This window comes from Camelina sativa, chromosome 20 (genome assembly GCF_030686135.1).
Source record: "Camelina sativa cultivar CO46 ecotype springtype chromosome 20, ASM3068613v1".
NCBI classification, from domain to species: domain Eukaryota; kingdom Viridiplantae; phylum Streptophyta; class Magnoliopsida; order Brassicales; family Brassicaceae; genus Camelina; species Camelina sativa.
In genome coordinates this window covers 7,891,026-7,908,048 of record NC_141899.1, presented here as the reverse complement: position 1 = coordinate 7,908,048, position 17,023 = coordinate 7,891,026, and the positions used below count along the sequence as shown (strand labels likewise).

The window sequence follows — 17,023 nt, the reverse complement described above, 5'->3', positions numbered from 1 at the left end:
ATTCAGAAACCAACTCTAACCCGAAATTTGTTCAACATTTATTAAACCAACTTACCAAAACCAAATCAGACCGGTTAACACCCTTGGCACATTAACATAAAGTGGACGTCACAAGAAACAGCGTCGTTTTGATTCTTCAAACGTGAAAGCGTGGAGGGTGCTGTGACGGGGAAGACGGAGTAAGGAAGAGAAGAGAGAATGGCGAATGAAGCGGTCAAGTATGTATGGGAAGGAGCAATTCCTCTGCAGATTCATCTCCACAAATCCGACGTTGCTTCTCACCCTGCTCCTCCTCCTGCTCTTGTAATCAATCACTCTTCTCCTCGATACCTCTAGCTTTTTTTTTTTTTTTTTTTTTTTTTGATGGTCTGGTTTTTAAAATCGATGGTGCATATCTCTTGTGTTTGTTTGGATCATGATTGAATTCTGGGTTCTTTTAGGGCTTTTCTTTTCTTTTCGTCTTGAATCAAAATCCGATTTCGATTATCAAATTGTTACTCTCTGCTTGAAACGAGCAGTTGAATCGTGTGTAACTCCAATGTTAAGAGCACGCTTATGAGTTTGTTTTTTGTTTTCTCGTGCGATCGCATTTGATCAGGTGTTAGCACCAAGAATAGGATATTTGCCGCTGTTGATTCCTCTTATAAAGCCTTATTTCAAGGATTCACTTCCTCCTGGTGAAGATTCAATCTGGTTCGATTACAAAGGAGTTCCTTTAAAATGGTACGTCACTGTTCATCTCTCTGTTATAACTGTGAATTTATAACTGTTTGATATGTTTTATGTGACAGTGTGACAATCTTCTTCTTTTGGTTTGCAGGTATATACCAACAGGCGTTCTTTTCGATCTCCTATGCGCAGAACCAGAACGACCTTGGAATCTCACGGTGATTTTTTTTTCTTTCTTTCCTCTCAAATTCATTAGCTTATGTTTGAGAGATGGGCTTAGTGTATTGTGTTAAGCATCTTGAGTGAGGTTGAGGGAAGACTATTCTTGTAATCTAAACGTAGGAGGAAAAAAAACCAGTGATCCACATTGTCATTCTCTTAGTCTGCATCCCCATTTACTTAACCACAGAAAGGCACAACTTTTAGTTTTTTTTTAGTACAAGTAAAGCCCATTTTTTGGGGAACCAGTATGAGCATAACAGTCACAGTATGTTGTTAGTGGAATCTTTCATCAGTCTCTCTTGACTAGCAAGATGCACAAACCTTAGTCTCTTTTGTCTTTGCAGTTCTTGAGCTTTTCAGAAATTCTTGTTTGTAGGTACACTTTAGAGGATATCCTAGCAACATACTGATACCCTGTGAAGGAGAAGATTCTGTAAAATGGAACTTTGTTAATTCTTTAAAAGAGGTTAGTGAAGATTTCTTTAAAAGAGGTCATTGATGACATAGAAACGTTAATTGCATATGGACTATGTACACTGTTTCATTGGATTTCTCATCGTAAAACTGTGAGTTATTTGTTTTGCTCTATGTGTGTGATTTCCTTCCACATCTTGATGATGTACTATCAATGTTAGAGAACACCTAGACATTTACAGCCATGCATGGTGTCTATGATAAGTTCAAAGGGTTATAAAATCTCATAGACTGTATTGGTGTAGCTGGTAATGACCGCTAATAGTTTTGTTAAGTATGCTGCAAGTGGTTTGTCGTTACCTAATGTTTTAGCCATAGGCTTCTCTTATGTTATATTTTAACAATGCTTTACTCCTGCCCTAAGTTAGCAAACGGTAAATGATAAGAAGTTATGACATGTTGAAATTATCCACTTATCCTGCAGGCACAGTACATCATCAATGGAAATTGCAAGAATGTTATGAATATGTCTCAGAGTGATCAAGAGGATCTATGGACCTCTGTCATGAATGGTACGAATGGTCGATGTTAGACATATAATATACTAGCAGTCACAAATCCATTATCATTTTTGTTACACACTACTTTTGCGTTCAGCATTGTCAGCGCCACTATTCGCATCAATCGTGGTATAACCTTCGGATATATGACCTTTTGAGTTAGTATCGAGTCTGAAAACCAATGGTTTGGCAGGTGATCTTGATGCCTACACGAAATTATCACCCAAGCTTAAAATGGCAACTATCGAAGATGATTTTTCAAGAAAAGCAAGCTTGTCATCTCCACAATCTCGACAAGGTGTGACTGAGACGGATGTTGCTGGACAAGTTAAGACAGGTTTGCCAACTATATACTCAGCTGAGGAAGTTACACCTTAGCAAAATTTTCTCATATTTGGAAAAGTGGTTTCAATTGGGAGTGCCATATTTATCCTAGTTAGAAACAGTCAATAGTAGTTTTCGGTCTTCTGATTAATCCTCTAAACAGCAACAACTTAATAGTGACCCCTCATAAATTGGTGCATCTATTATTTCAGTGTTGGCTAACATGATACAAAGTAATAGTGTCCTCATTGTTCTTGTGCATTCACCTTTTTCCTGATTCTTAATAATCTTTTTTTCTCAGCAAGAATTCCTGTTCGGTTATATGTTCGGAGTATAAATCAAGATTTCAAGAATCTTGAAGATGTACCTGAGATCGATACATGGGATGACATCTCCTACCTAAATCGCCCTGTTGAGTTCCTCAGAGAAGAAGGTAAGATAATCACCTTAAAGATTCACATTCTTCATATAATCTTCTTTGAAAAGAGATTGGTTGAGATTGGCTTTTCTGGTATATGGCTTTTCAGTCAATAGCTTCTATGCAGAGTGAATCCAACTGTTGTTGAATCTCTACTTTGTGAGATACTAACTGATTTGTTCCACCGTTTAACAGGGAAATGCTTTACCTTACGCAACGCCATTGAAAGTCTCCTCCCAGAGTTCATTGGAGACAGAGCTCAAACGAGTGGAGAAGAAAGAAGCAGGGATGATGATAATACAGAAGAAGCAGATGGGTTGCTGGGGGAGATGGGTGAAATCAAATTGGCAAGGATCCAAGGGATAGAAATGAAACTAGAGATACCGTTTTCGTGGGTGGTAAATAACTTGATGAACCCAGAATTCTATCTCCATATCTCTGTTCTTGTGAAAGCTCCTCAAAGGTGAAAGTAAGGAGGTTCTCGGCAGTTACATCTGTTAGTTGATCAAAAACTTGTTTTCTCGTTCGGTCTTGCAAAAGCCAAAAGAATCAATGATTTGTTTATATACAGCTACTTTCTGAAGGAACCAGAACTCAGAATACACTAAGAAAGAAAAGAAAAGGTAGAAAGATTAGAAATATTTGATTGACTCGTTGGTTCTTTTACTTAAACGATTTTTCTCTCTGGGCAAATTTGAATTCGTCTGTTCACAAGTAAGAAGCATGAGCTCAACTTCATAGAGAGATCCAAAATGTTGGTTAAAACAAAAGCACTGAGACAGATGGACATAGACAAATCATTGTTTTAATTTTTTGTTTGCAGAAACAAAACAATGCGAGAAAAAATTCAGAAGCAATTTTTCACTCAATTGGATTTAGTAAGTCCAGAAAGCGTGTTGTTGTAATCTTCGAGCTCTTCGTAATAGACATCCCAAACGCATCGGACACAGCCGCTACCGCAACAATCGCCAGGCTCTGGTTTCTCCGGCGGTGGAGGAACCGAAACCTCCTCCTCCTCCTTCTTCTTGTTATCCTCCTTATTCTTCTTATCAGTCTCCTCCGTTACAAGATTGTCGGTCTCGGTGGTCGCCATGGTCACCGGCGATTTCGGCAGTTCTCGGGAAGTGATTGAATAATTGGGGAAAGATCGTTTCAAAGGGAGAAGTCGCGTCAATCCAAATCTCATGCTCAAAGGCACATCGTGAAGGCTAGAAACCGGTGATGTGGCGATCGAGATTCGAGGATGGAGATGATGATGAAGAGACGCAACAACCATATGATGGCTACGCACAGATCACAAAATATTTAAGGTTTTTTTTTTTTGGTCCTCTCTTTTATTCTATTTCCGTTGTCGTGTCAGAATTGATTTCTTATATTACCAGAAATAAACGGCGCACATTTTTTTATCTTCTAAAAGTCGAAACGGCACGACATCTTCTAATTAATCTATGCTGACAATGACAAGTCTTTTCTTCTTTCATGTTTTTGTATTTTTAAGTCTCTTCTTCACTCTTCTTCTGCATTACATTTCTCACCTCCCCAAGGCAACTTTCAAGTTCCTTTAATTCTTCAGTGTCCGAGAAACTCACTGTAGCCTACACACATGCACATGTCAAGCCATTTTAATTCATTCTCATCAAAAAGCTTAGTAAGTATTGTGGGGATTAAGTTTAGTTTATTACTTGTTTGATTGTGCTCTTCAAATGCATCTCCGCACTCAACAGTTCTCGTTTGCTTCCTGTGGAAGCTGAGATCTCCATGTACACTCTACAAAGTTCCAGTGACGCTCTTGCAAACTTCTTGAAACGCTCTTTGTCATTCCACACTTCTGATCCCTGAGAGCATATGGATATATGTCGTCAAATACTTTTCATATATAAAAAGAGTGGCTTTGATTACTCTAACAATCAATACCTGATATGATCGCACTTTTTTTAATAGTGCCTCGCTGCATGCCGTAAGATTTCCTTTGATTCTACTCCATCTTGCATATAATTCCCAGTTTTCAGGTGTACTTTCTACTTTGACAACCTATAGAAGAGAGAAACACGTAAAGACAATACAAAACCCATATCAAACGCAACAAAACGAAATTGAATCAATAAAATATATAAAAAAGGAGGATGTGAAAGTCGTTGAAATATTTTTGCCAACCTGCTGAATAATTGTCCCAAACAACTCTATGTAGAGTTGTTCAGTCTTTGTTGAAGCATCGATTTCAGTCAATGACATTGATGACTTGCATGATAAATTCCTATTTTCCAATTCTGTCATCATGCGGTCCAATAAAACAGCGTCAATCCACTTGTTTTTGGTCAATCTCATTAACTGTTGCATAGCTTCAAAGGCCTGGTAGAGAAAAAGCACAAAGATGAAACCAACTCGTTTAGTTTGTAAGCTAAAACAGAAACAAAATATACAGGAAACTAATAGCTAAGACTTTTATACAAGGGTATAGTAAGTCAATAGCTGGCATTTACCTGATCAGTATTTCCCACATCCATAGCTACATGGCTGAAAATCTTCCACAGCTCCCAGTTGTTTCGGCTGTTGATACACAATATTTTTCAATTCCTAATTCTGATTTCCTTAGCTAAAGTAACAGACGGTAAAGGATAGAGAGAGATACTTTAATTTAAGCACTTCTTTGTATGCAATGAAAGATTCTTTGATCTTTCCCTTTATTTTAAGCCTGTGCCCATAAAATATTACATATTCAGTAAATGAAAAAAAAATATATAAATAAACTAGGTGAGCAGTGAGTCGCGAAGTTAATAGTAAGAGAGGCATGCGTGAAGAAAACAATTAATTTTCTGAGCAATTTATTTGAAATGTGTAACTGAAATATGCTTACAGACAAGCAATGTTGTTCCAAGCCCTCCAGTTGTCAGGATCAAGTTGAACAGCAAAAGTGAATGCATCCAGTGCTTTCTCAACATCAGGGACCTGTGGTATCATGTAGGGATGTTAAATAAGTATACCTCTCAGTCAGCATGACAAGAATTCCAATGTTCTTTATTTAATTACATTTGGAGTGGAAATACATTGCTACTAAGCTATTGGAGAAGATGAAGTAAGATACCTTAATCGCCGCCTTACCAAGATAAAACCAACCATCTGGATACAGAGAATTTACGGCCATTGCAGCCTCCCTAAAGAACGAGAAAAAAATGAGACGTATCTCAAGTGACATCACAATATTACGGCCATTTCCGTTTTAGAGAAGAAAAAAAAAAAAAAAGGAAAGAACCAAATTGTTCAACATACCACAGTATCTTTGACTTCTTAAAATCACGCCGACTGTATGCGTTGTGAGCAAGAGCCCGCTACAAGATGGAGATACAATTAGAGCATGGTCTAAGAGAGATGGAAATAAAAGATTTTTCTCTGTATCTCAAACTACCTTAGCACGAACTGACTTATCATTTGAAACTTCCAAGGCTTTTTCATAACAGGAATCATTGAAAGTAACATCACCCAGTGTACACCTGAAACCAATATTTATCATCAACTTTACTTAATGTTACGATACGATGATACCTTTCTTAGTAGAAACAAAGATTAAAGATATATCCGCACATTAAATGATTAAGAGTACATCCAAAGCAGGTAATTATGGCATCTCACAGCCATTTAACAATTAAGATATATATAAACAACAGGAAAAGAACAAGACTAAGAGTACTATCAGAGAATAGATTACCATAATTTCGGGTCATTTGGCCGTTCACGAAGCCGTGCATTGATGAGATCTACAGCTGCTGATTTCTTTCCCAGGAGGCTGAAATTTCACAGCACATAATAAGTTTTGCACCAGTACATGAAAGCCATAGTGGGATAAGGAGAAAACAAGCAAAGCTGAATTCATCACAAAGGCAGTATTCATATTTAAGTTTACCAGTAGCAGTGTATTAGATCATCCCACATTTCCAGGCTCTCAAATATTGTGATTGCTTCCCCAACCAAACCGCAACTCACCAGAAGCTCACCGTATTCCCTGTTGTTAAAATCAAAATGGAACGATGAATAAGAGCGCAGAAAAACCTGAAAAGTATCAATACAGGCATATAAACAGTAGTATATCACACTTTCTCAAAGCAGGAATAGTAGGAAGAAGGACTGCATAGCATAAAGGGATCCGATTTGATACTCCAGGATCGCTCTTGTTAATAGCTCCAACCTGATATAGGAAAACTATCAGAGCTACAACAAAGGAAAGAATGAAATAATGCTACAAAATGAGTGTCGTGCTAGAGAGATATACAATCCAATAAGAAAACCAAATTGATAATACAAGAACTGTTAACATATACCAGCTTATCCATCATCTCCAGGGCGCGTCCCTTTGTACGGCTTCGAGTTGATTCCCATCGAACACGTAATAAGTCACAGAAACACCGTAGCTATTCCATGTCCGAAGAACAAAAGTCAGTCAGTTTGTTTTTACTTGCATAGGTTGTGACAAAATGAAAAACGAACAGCTCCATATATCAACATTTAAATTCAGTCACTTTAATTAACTGAAAGAGTGAAACTTACAGCAAAATATGTTGATTTTTGAGCATCAATTGCCTCAATATATGGAGCCATATCCCACCCTGCAGGAAAAGAAAAGTATTAGATTATATAATAATAATAAATAAAGGACATGGTTTAATTCAGTTTAACACAAGTGAGTAAAACTAGTCGACACAGAAGCAAGAGCAGACAATTGCATCTTCTCCTGCAAGAATCTCTGTAGTTTTGGTAATGCCGTAACGAGAATCTCCAAGCTTTTTGAATTGCAGTCACAACTAATGCCTAGTAACTTAATTGTAGGCAGAATCGTTGAAAAATATTCTCTATCTTTCCACCATGATGCATACCAATTTTGAGAAATAAACATTGCAAATACTTTTTTACATTCAAATTCAATTACCTTGCATCTCATCGTGCCGACTACCCCTTTCAATTAGAAGGCACTGAGCCAAAATCAATGCCTGTTCAACAGGTTTCAAGGGCACAGAATCTTTGCCAGCTTCACTCTCGTTGTTGGCAAAGTTGGGAGTCATATATACTGCAGGTGGTTCAATTTCGAAAGCTTTATAAGGTCCAACATCAGCTTTCTCAGAGGCCAACCTAACGTCCCCATTGGATGAGCTAGTCTTGGCTATCAATACCATCTGTGCCTTTGCATCTATCTATAGCAAGATCAGAGAGAAATTTAGAATAACAAAGCCAAAATATATAACAGAAGAAAAGAAAATATCTCATAGCTTACTTGGTGTATAGTACGAAATCCAAGAGCCCCGGTAACAGAGAACTCGATCCCTGCTGCTGATTTAGCAGATTCGAGCTGCAACCTGAAAATTTTACTCCGAATCAAGACCAATATACTAAAGCAGAAGAGTAGAAAAAGGTCATGAAATGGTAAGTAATGGCTGTCAGGAATGAGAGCAGCAACAACTAACTATATACATATGTGGTATACAAGCTCAATTTCGTAACTACATGAGGGAAAAGTCTCTCATTATATTCTTAAAAAGAGAACCATAAGGCGAAACCAAAGTAATATGGTCAATATCCTAGGACAAAAACATATATACGCAAAGAAAACATATATCTCAACGGTAACTTACCGAGAAGGGTCAATCCTTCTATATATAAACTGCAGTGCACATGCTTCCAGATGGATGGTTGACGTGATGGATGAAGCTTCATCTTCTACCAACTTGGTAGACCAATAGCTTTTCACTTTTTCCAATGCACCAAAATGGTCTAGAGCTTCGGCCATGTAAACTTGCAACATCTCAAACAAAGATGAAGATTGCTCGTGTAGAACTCTTTGATGAATAAGTAAAACTCTGACAAGCCACCATGAAATACTCCTAACTTCAAAAATTTCAGTTGCAGTTGTCGCAAACAACAAATCTTTCAACTTTAACAGCAGCATTCTCGCAAAAACTAAATGCTGCAGGAAAGTAGTTTGGGTTACATTGAGTTCACTACAAACAATTTAAAACAGAAATGAAGAGTGAGAAAGATACAGAACGAAGATAGTAGTAGTACCTGGAGATTAGAAAACTTCCCAAGCAAGTCAGAACCAGCAGACATGAGCTGAATCTTAGCCCAATTCTCCCATTCAACTAACTCCTTAGTTTCTGATACTTTAAACGGTACTGAACATTTTGTTGTTCCTTCTGTAGACCTAACAGCTCAAAAACAACACCAAATCCTCAATGAAAATTTGTAAAACCAGAGTCCTAATTAATTTTCTCAATATTATGAAGAGTTAAACTCGGTAAACCTACCCGGTCAAGTTGCACCGAGTGAACCACAAAGTAGACGCGATAGCTAAGCACATCACGAGAACAGCACGGCGAGCCTTGTCGAATTCATCAGAAGAATCGTTCACCACGAACGATTCGACCTTTTCGAGGATCTCCGAGTAAACTCGCTCGGCGGAATCAACCGAGTCGACAAGGTCCAACTCGGAATCTCCGAGTATTAACCTAGTAGCGTCGGAGGATAAAGCTCCGAGATAGTCTCCAGCCTCGATTGAAGACAGAAGGGAGCCTATGAGAGAGTCGTGCGGATGGGTTCCGGCTAGGGTTTCGAGAGGAGGATCTAACGGTGGTAAAGAGACGGTGCAACGGATGAGACGGAGCTCGTGACCGCGAAGGGTTTCAATTTCGCCGTCTACCATGGTTGTACTGTACTGTTCTTCTGTGGGAGGTGGCGGGAACGACAGAGAGTGTTTTTTGTGATTAGTGTTTTTTGGAGAGAGAGAAGAAATAAAAACTCAGAGACTTGTTTCGACTTGTTTATTGACTGACGGAGATTAGAAAGAGGTGTGGCAAGTAAAGTTAGGAAATAGAAAACTCTTAAAAATTTACCCAAAAAATGTACACACAAGTGCGATTTTTAAATATTTATATTTGGAAATATTAAGATTTATAATATATATGGTATTTACTTATGTATCTTGAAAGGAAAAAAAAAAAAAAAAAACTTAATTAATTTGAATCACGAATCACAATGCAAATCACAGGAATTTCATCGTTAAACTAGTTGTGATCCTTAATTACTACTGTACAAGTCTATATTTGTTTAGTGATTTTGGTTCTGCATACAAGTGATACAACATAGTGCAAAGGTAAACTATATATTTGATATTCAATCGTCTTACTAAGTTTGCAGAAGCAGAGACGTAAACTCAAAACTCGTATAACCGCAAAAAAAAACGAAGCATTAAGTTATGATGATCTCAACAATATGTCTTTTTAACCCAAACAACAAAAATGATGCTAATCTTTGCTGACGGTGACAAGTCTTTTCTTCTTTCATGTTTTTGTATTTCTAGTCTCTTCTTCACTCTTCTTCTGCATTACATTTCTCACCTCCTCAAGGCAACTTTCAAGTTCCTTTAATTCTTCAGTGTCCGAGAAGCTCTCTGTAGCCTATACACATGCACATGTCAAGCCATTTTAATTCATTTTCATCAAAAAGCTTAGTAAGTATTATGGGGATTTTTTATTTTTACTTGTTTGATTGTGTTCTTCAAATGCATCTCCGCACTAAACAGTTCTCGTTTGCTTCCTGTGGAAGCTGAGATCTCCATGTACACTCTACAAAGTTCCAATGATGCTCTTGCAAACTTCTTGAAACGCTCTTTGTCTTTCCACACTTCTGATCCCTGATAGAGAGATATCGATATATCATCAAATGTTGCTCATAGATAAAAAAGTGTGGCTTCGGGTAATCATCAGTCATTAGATACCTGATATGATCGCACTTGTTTTAACAGTGCCTCGCTGCATACCATAAGATCTCCTTTGATTCTACTCCATCTTGCATATAATCCCCAGATTTGAGATGTACTTTCTGTTTTGCAAATCTATAAAAACAAGCAATAATCACATAAAGGACTGTACAAAGCTATATCAAATGCATACGCCAAGAACTATCACTCATAGAAAGAGACAATACAGAGATTCCATACAAGTTGTTGAAATGTTTTGCTAACCTGCTGAATAATTTTCCCAAGTAACTCTAGGTGGCGTTGAGTTTCAGCTGGTGTTGCAGCACACGGTTGTGTTTCCGTCGATTCATATGAAGAACCTTCGATTTCAATACATGAAGATGGTGATGACTTACATGCTGAATTCCTATTTTCTAACTCTGTCATTATACGGTCCAATAAAACAACATCAATCCTCTTGTTATTGCTCATTTTCAGTATCTGTTGTATAGCTTCAAAGGCCTGGAAGAGGAAAAACACAAAGATGAAACCAATTTGTTTAACCCCTAAGCTAAAAAAACAAATATATGGGGAACTAATAGCTAAGGTTTATATAAAAGGGTAGGAATAATTATCTTTAGTTAATAGCTGCATTTACCTGATCAATATTTCCCACATCCATAGCTACATGACTGAAATTCTCCCACATCTGCCAGCTATCTCGCCTGTTGATACACAATATTTTTCAATTACTCCTCTGATTTTCTTAGCTCAAGTAACAAACTGTAAAGGATAGAGGGATACTTGAATTTAAGCGCCTCTTTGAACGCGATGAATGATTCTTTGCTCCTTTTCTTTATCATATGCCTGCGCTCACAGATTATTACACAATTCAGCATCATCCATTATAAATGTGAAACATAAGGTAGGTGAGCAATGAGTAATGAAGTTAGATAGTAAGGTATGTATGAAGAAAACAATTAATTTTCTCAGCACAAACAGAGCAGAATAATGAAACTGAAATGCTTACAGACAAGCAATGTTGTTCCAAGCCTCTCCATTGTCGGGATCAAGTTGAACAGCAAAAGTGAATGCATCCAGTGCTTTCTGAACATCCCTGGCCTATGGTATCATGTAGGAGATGTTAAATTAGTATCCATCTCAGTCAGTATGAAAAGAATTTCAATGCTGTTTATCTAGTGGCATTAGGAGTGAAAACATATTGCTACTGAACTATCGGAGAAGATGAAATAAGATACCTTCAACGCAGCAGCACCAAGAGCAAACCAACCATCAGGGTACAGAGAATTTAAGGCCATTGCAGCCTCCCTTAAGTACGAGAAAAATGAGACATCTCATAAATAAATTAGCCTGAAGGGCCAAGTTTATAAATCCATTTTCGTCTAAGAAAAAAATAAGGACAGAACCAAATAGTTCAACATACCACAGCATCTTCGACTTCTCAAAATCACCCCGATTGTATGCGCTGCGAGCAAGACCCCGCTACAAGATGAAGATAATTAGGGCATGGACTAAGGGAAAAAGACATAAAGATTTTTTGTTTTGTGTCTCAAATTACCTTAGCACGAACTGACTTATCATTTGAAACTTCCAGGGCTTTTTCATAACAGGAATCATTAATCGTAACATCACCCAGTGAACACCTGACATCAATATTTATCATCAAAATTAATTTAGTGATCCAATACGATAATAACTTTCTAGTATAAACAAAGATTTAATATGATCAAGTGTCCGTTCAAAGCAGATACAGTAATTATGGCACTTCACATCCATTTAATAACTAAGATCTATAAACAACAGGAAATAAACACACAAAGGGTACTATCAAAGAGATTACCATAATCTTGGGTCATTTGGCCGTTCCAGAAGCCGTGCATTGATGAGATCTACAGCTGCTGATTTCTTTCCCAGGAGGCTGAAATTTCACATCACATGATAAGTTTTGCAACAGAACATGAAAGCCATAGAGGGAATGGAAAAAAACAGGTGAAGCTGAATTCATCACAAACGAAGCTTTCATATAATATAAGGTATACCAGTAGCAGTGTATTAGATTATCCCACAATTCCAGGCTCTCAAATATTGTGATTGCTTCCCCAACCAAACCGCAACTCACCAGAAGCTCACCGTATTCCCTGTTGTTAAAATCAAAATGGAACGATGAATAAGAGCGCAGAAAAACCTGAAAAGTATCTATACACAAACATAAATAGAATATCATACTTTCTCAACGCAGGAATAGTAGGAAGATGGACTGCATAGCATAAAGGGACCCGATTTGATACTCCAGGATCGGTCTTGTTAATAGCTCCAACCTGATAAAGGAAAACTATCAGAGCAATAATAAAGGTCAGAGTGAAATAAAGCTACAAAATGAGAGTATGAGCCAGGGAGATATACAATCCGAAAAAGAAACCAAAATTGATAATGCGAGCACTGTTCACACATACCAATTTATCCATCATTTCCAGGGCGCGTCCCTTTGTACGACCTCGAGTTGATTCCCATCGAACACGTAATAAGTCACAGAAACACCGTAGCTAATCCCATGTCCGAAGCAAAAAAGTCAGTCAATACTTGCATAGGTTGTGACGAATTGAAAAACAAAACCAGTCACTTTGTAATTGATTAACTAGAAAGATTGAAACTTACAACAAAATATGTTGACTTTTGAGAATCAATTGCCTCAATATATGGAGCCATATCCCATCCTGCAGAAAAAGAAAAGTATTAGATTATATAATAAAAATAAAAGACATAGTTTAAATTCACTTGAACATAACTAGTCGACACAGAAGCAAGAGCGGACAAATGCATCTTCTCCTTCATGATCTTTGTGCTTATTTCACAACCCCGTAACAAGATTTTTTAAGCTTTTTGAACTGCAGTCACAACTAATGCCTAGTAACTTAACTGTAGGCAGAACCGTTAATAATATTCTCTATCTTTCCACCGCCTAAGCTCTTGATGGAGCAAAAATATTCTGAGAAATAAACATTGCAAATACACTTGAATTTGAGATCACTTACTTTGCATCTCATCGTGCCGACTACCCCTTTCAATTAGAAGGCACTGAGCCAAAATCAATGCCTGTTCAACTGGTTTTAAGGGCACAGACTCTTTTCCAGCTTCACTCTCGTTGTTCACTAGTTTGGGAGTCATATATACTTCAGGTGCATCACCTCCCCAAGCTTCATAAGGTCCAACATCAGCTTTCTCGGAGGCCAACCTCACGTCTCCATTTGATGAGCTAGTATTGGCTATCAATACCATCTGTGCCTTTGGATCTACCTATAGCAAGATCAGAGGATTTAGAATAACAAAGCCGAATATATATATATATATAACAGAACATAATATATCTCAGAGCTTACTTGGTGAATAGTACGGAAACCAAGAGCCCCAGAAACAGAAAACTCGATCCCTGCTGCTGATTTAGCAGCTTCAAGCTGCAACCTAACAATTTTACTCTGAATCAAGACCAATATACTAAACCAGGAGAGTAGATAAAAGGTCATGAAATGGGATGTAATGGCTATTTGAAATGAGAGCAGCAACAACTATATACATATGTGCTATACAAGCTCAATTTCGCAAGTACGTGACTCGCAAACTTCTCATTATTTTCTTAAAAAGGGAACCATAAGGCGGAACCAAAGTAATTGGTCACTATCCTAGAACAAAAAACTATAAACATCTTAGATGTAGGCAAAGACAATATTATCTCAATGGAAACTTACCGAGAAGGATCAATTCTTCCATATATATATTGCAGTACACATGCTTCCAGATGGATGGTTGACGTGATGGATGAAGCTTCATCTTCTAGCAACTTGGTAGTCCAATAGCTTTTAACTTTTTCGAGTGCACCAAAATGGTCTAGAGCTTCGGCCATGTAAACTTGCAACATCTCAAACAAAGATGAAGATTGCTCGTGTAGAACTCTTTGATGAATAAGTAAAACTCTGACAAGCCACCATGAAATACTCCTAACTTCAAAAGTTTCAGTTGCAGTTGTCGCAAACAACAAATCTTTCAACTTTAACAGCAGCAATCTAGCAAAAACTAAATGCTGCAGGAAAAGAAAGTAGTTTGGGTTACATAGAGTTCACTAGTTAGTACAAACAAAGACAGATCATGACTACTTCAGAGAGCTGCTAATATATAATGTACACACATAGAAGTTAATCCATGTACTAGCAAACAGAAATGAATGCTGCAAAGCCTACAATACGCTTAGCCCCTTCCAGCTTTACTCGTATATAATGCAGAACAAAGAGCAGGAAAGATCCAGATCATTTTAGTATAAGACAAGCAAAAAAACAGCAAGATCATACGTCCAATAAACATCAAACAACAGTTACGACACTCACTCAGAAACTCAAATAAAGACACGGACAACAAAGCAGCTCGATTAATCAAAAACAATTTTATAAGACAACAGAATTGAATAAGCAGAACGAAGATAGCTCAGTACCTGGAGATTAGAGAACTTCCCGAGCAAGTCAGAACCAACAGACATGAGCTGAATCTTAGCCCAATTCTCCCATTCAACCAAATCCTTACTTTCTGATACTCTAAACGGTACTGAACATTTTGCTGATCCTTCCGTCGACCTAAAAGCTCAAAAACAAACAAACAAAAAGCCTCAATGAGAATTTGCAAATAACCATAACATTTGAAGAACATTGCAAGTTCATGAAATGTTATGAAGAGTTAAAACTCGGTAACTTACCCAGTCAAATTGCAACAAGTAAACCAAAACGCAGATGCGATTGCTAAGCACATCACCAGAACAGCACGGCGAGCTTTATCGATTTCATCAGAAGAATCGTTCACCACGAACGATTCAACCTTATCGAGAAGCTCAGAGTAAAATCTCTCGGCGGAATCAACCGTATCAACCAGTTCGAACTCAGAATCTCCGAGTATTAGCTTAGTAGCGTCGGAGGCTAAAGCTCCAAGATAGTCTCCAGCCTCGATTGAAGACAGAAGGGAGCTTATAAGAGTCTCGTGTGGATGGGTTCCGGGTTGGGATTCGAGAGGAAGATCTGACTGTGGTAAAGATACGGTGCAACGGAGGAGACGGAGCTCGTAGCCGCGAAGGATTTCGACTTCGCCGTCGACCATGGTTGTACTGGTTGGTTCTGGAGGTGACGGGAACGAACGAAAGAGGTTTTGTGAGGTTTTTGTAGACCAGGTTATAACGTCGTCGTTTCACGGTCAAAACCGGTAGAATAGTGACTCGAATGTCTTATCCGGTTTGGTTATCGCGAAAGAGAAAAAAAAAACGCTCAAAATGCGAACCGACTAAACCAAGTTTTTACAATTTTAACTCGCTAAGCTGTATTTATTAGTAGTGAAATGGGATTAAGATTATGATTTTAACTTCTTTTTTTCCTTCTCAAAACAGCTTTATCAATATGACAATATTACATACAGATGTATGTACCTTTCTCTTTTTGTATTTTTCTTTCTTTTTTTGAACAAACTCTCTTTTTGTATTTTTGTCACTCATTTTTTTTGTAGGTAGAAAATAAACATGATGCATATATAAACAAGAGTTACAGAATCTTTATCAAGTTTGGTTTTTTTTTTTTTTGTCATGCATATATTACAAATTTTCTAAATAATTCATGTTTTCAAGTTGGGAACTAAAGATATACAATTCTTACTTAGTCGTACATTATAAATTTATATAGATGTGTGTGAAAGAGAAATTATATAAATAAAAAGTAAAGAACAAAAAGATGGATTCATGTGAGGGAAAAGTGTAAAGAAAGAAGGGTATGTACAATTTGTTATATGTACATGTGTTATATGCTAGCTAATGCTATTATATATTCGTATAAATAAATTAATTAGATCTAGAGAATATGGAATATTTGCATAATGACATAAAAGTGTATGATGGTGATGAGGAAAAGCTGAGAAGTGATGCTTGGGGGTTGGCCCATCTATGCCTCCAAGGATTTCTTCACATGCTAACGAGTTGGACCCACATGATGATCACCTTGTTCATCTTTTTATTACCTGTTCATATCTCTCTAGCTACACATTCGATCAAACAAAAAAAATTATCTATAACTTTTTTGCTGTATACATATATGGTGACTGGTGAGTAAATATCCATGTATGATCAGAACATACATTATACATTATCAATTATCTATGTGTATTATATAACTCACATGTTCACGAACGAACGAGCTAGATTGTGTCTCATTCTTGTTTGGCGTGATTTATATTTGCACAGTGAAACAATTAATACAGTTTTGTCATTGATTTGTGTTTAGTTTCTATAACTAGAAAAACTTATGAACACAAGATCACAAAGTTATGAGAAAAGAGATGACCAAAACCAACAACAACAACAAAAAGAAAACTTGATAACCAATAATAGCAGAACAAAATGAATGATATCAAGGCATTGTAACGTGTAACCCAAATGATAAGAAAAAATACCGATGATCTTGACGACGCAATGGAGATGGCAAAACTTTCATAATTGACTGACTCAACCTAGAAACTAGTAAGTAATAACCAATGATGAAAGACCACAACCTATGCCGAATTAAAGCTTTAAATCAAACAGAATTTGAATTTCACGTTGGAAGGGAAAATTTTATTACGATGTACGTATTATTTTGTATACATATATGCGCCTGCCTG

General features: G+C 37.2%; 4 protein-coding genes across 5 annotated transcripts; 1 reads left to right on the top strand and 3 right to left on the bottom strand.

The window, feature by feature from the left end:
- The first annotated feature begins 72 nt into the window (after positions 1 to 72).
- Positions 73 to 3,257, top strand: LOC104770022 (autophagy protein 5). The gene is made up of 8 exons (XM_010494372.3): positions 73 to 303; positions 599 to 723; positions 821 to 887; positions 1,268 to 1,357; positions 1,790 to 1,877; positions 2,059 to 2,202; positions 2,491 to 2,622; positions 2,803 to 3,257. Exons 1-8 carry the CDS (start codon positions 199 to 201, stop codon positions 3,072 to 3,074), a joined length of 1,023 nt encoding a protein of 340 aa, XP_010492674.2. The 5' UTR covers positions 73 to 198; the 3' UTR covers positions 3,075 to 3,257.
- Positions 3,258 to 3,314: 57 nt separating this feature from the next.
- Positions 3,315 to 3,918, bottom strand: LOC147918587 (uncharacterized). Its single transcript, XM_087506045.1, has one exon. The coding sequence runs from the start codon at positions 3,881 to 3,883 to the stop codon at positions 3,473 to 3,475; it is 411 nt and encodes a 136-aa protein (XP_087362171.1). The 5' UTR covers positions 3,884 to 3,918; the 3' UTR covers positions 3,315 to 3,472.
- Positions 3,919 to 3,961: 43 nt separating this feature from the next.
- Positions 3,962 to 9,444, bottom strand: LOC104770020 (uncharacterized). Its single transcript, XM_010494370.3, has 20 exons — positions 8,898 to 9,444; positions 8,656 to 8,794; positions 8,226 to 8,557; positions 7,868 to 7,949; positions 7,526 to 7,787; positions 7,147 to 7,205; positions 6,921 to 7,010; positions 6,696 to 6,787; positions 6,506 to 6,604; positions 6,311 to 6,388; positions 6,011 to 6,095; positions 5,875 to 5,933; positions 5,690 to 5,759; positions 5,462 to 5,553; positions 5,237 to 5,299; positions 5,088 to 5,154; positions 4,762 to 4,956; positions 4,522 to 4,638; positions 4,290 to 4,442; positions 3,962 to 4,202 (listed from the first exon to the last, which is right to left on the bottom strand). The coding sequence occupies exons 1-20, from the start codon at positions 9,290 to 9,292 to the stop codon at positions 4,101 to 4,103; spliced, it is 2,631 nt and encodes an 876-aa protein (XP_010492672.2). The 5' UTR covers positions 9,293 to 9,444; the 3' UTR covers positions 3,962 to 4,100.
- A 288-nt stretch (positions 9,445 to 9,732) lies between these two features.
- Positions 9,733 to 15,576, bottom strand: LOC104770021 (uncharacterized). Of its 2 annotated transcripts, none has more exons than XR_015593650.1 (20): positions 15,087 to 15,535; positions 14,829 to 14,967; positions 14,092 to 14,423; positions 13,726 to 13,807; positions 13,381 to 13,642; positions 13,004 to 13,062; positions 12,802 to 12,891; positions 12,575 to 12,680; positions 12,388 to 12,486; positions 12,189 to 12,266; positions 11,907 to 11,991; positions 11,772 to 11,830; positions 11,587 to 11,656; positions 11,358 to 11,449; positions 11,132 to 11,194; positions 10,986 to 11,052; positions 10,613 to 10,849; positions 10,367 to 10,483; positions 10,130 to 10,282; positions 9,733 to 10,046 (listed from the first exon to the last, which is right to left on the bottom strand). XR_015593650.1 is itself a non-coding variant. In XM_010494371.3 (20 exons), the coding sequence occupies exons 1-20, from the start codon at positions 15,479 to 15,481 to the stop codon at positions 9,930 to 9,932; spliced, it is 2,688 nt and encodes an 895-aa protein (XP_010492673.1). In that variant the 5' UTR covers positions 15,482 to 15,576; the 3' UTR covers positions 9,733 to 9,929. The 2 variants fall into 2 exon arrangements, 1 of the variants encoding a protein (XP_010492673.1); XM_010494371.3 differs by having other exon boundaries at positions 12,575 to 12,666; positions 15,087 to 15,576.
- Positions 15,577 to 17,023: the final 1,447 nt, after the last annotated feature.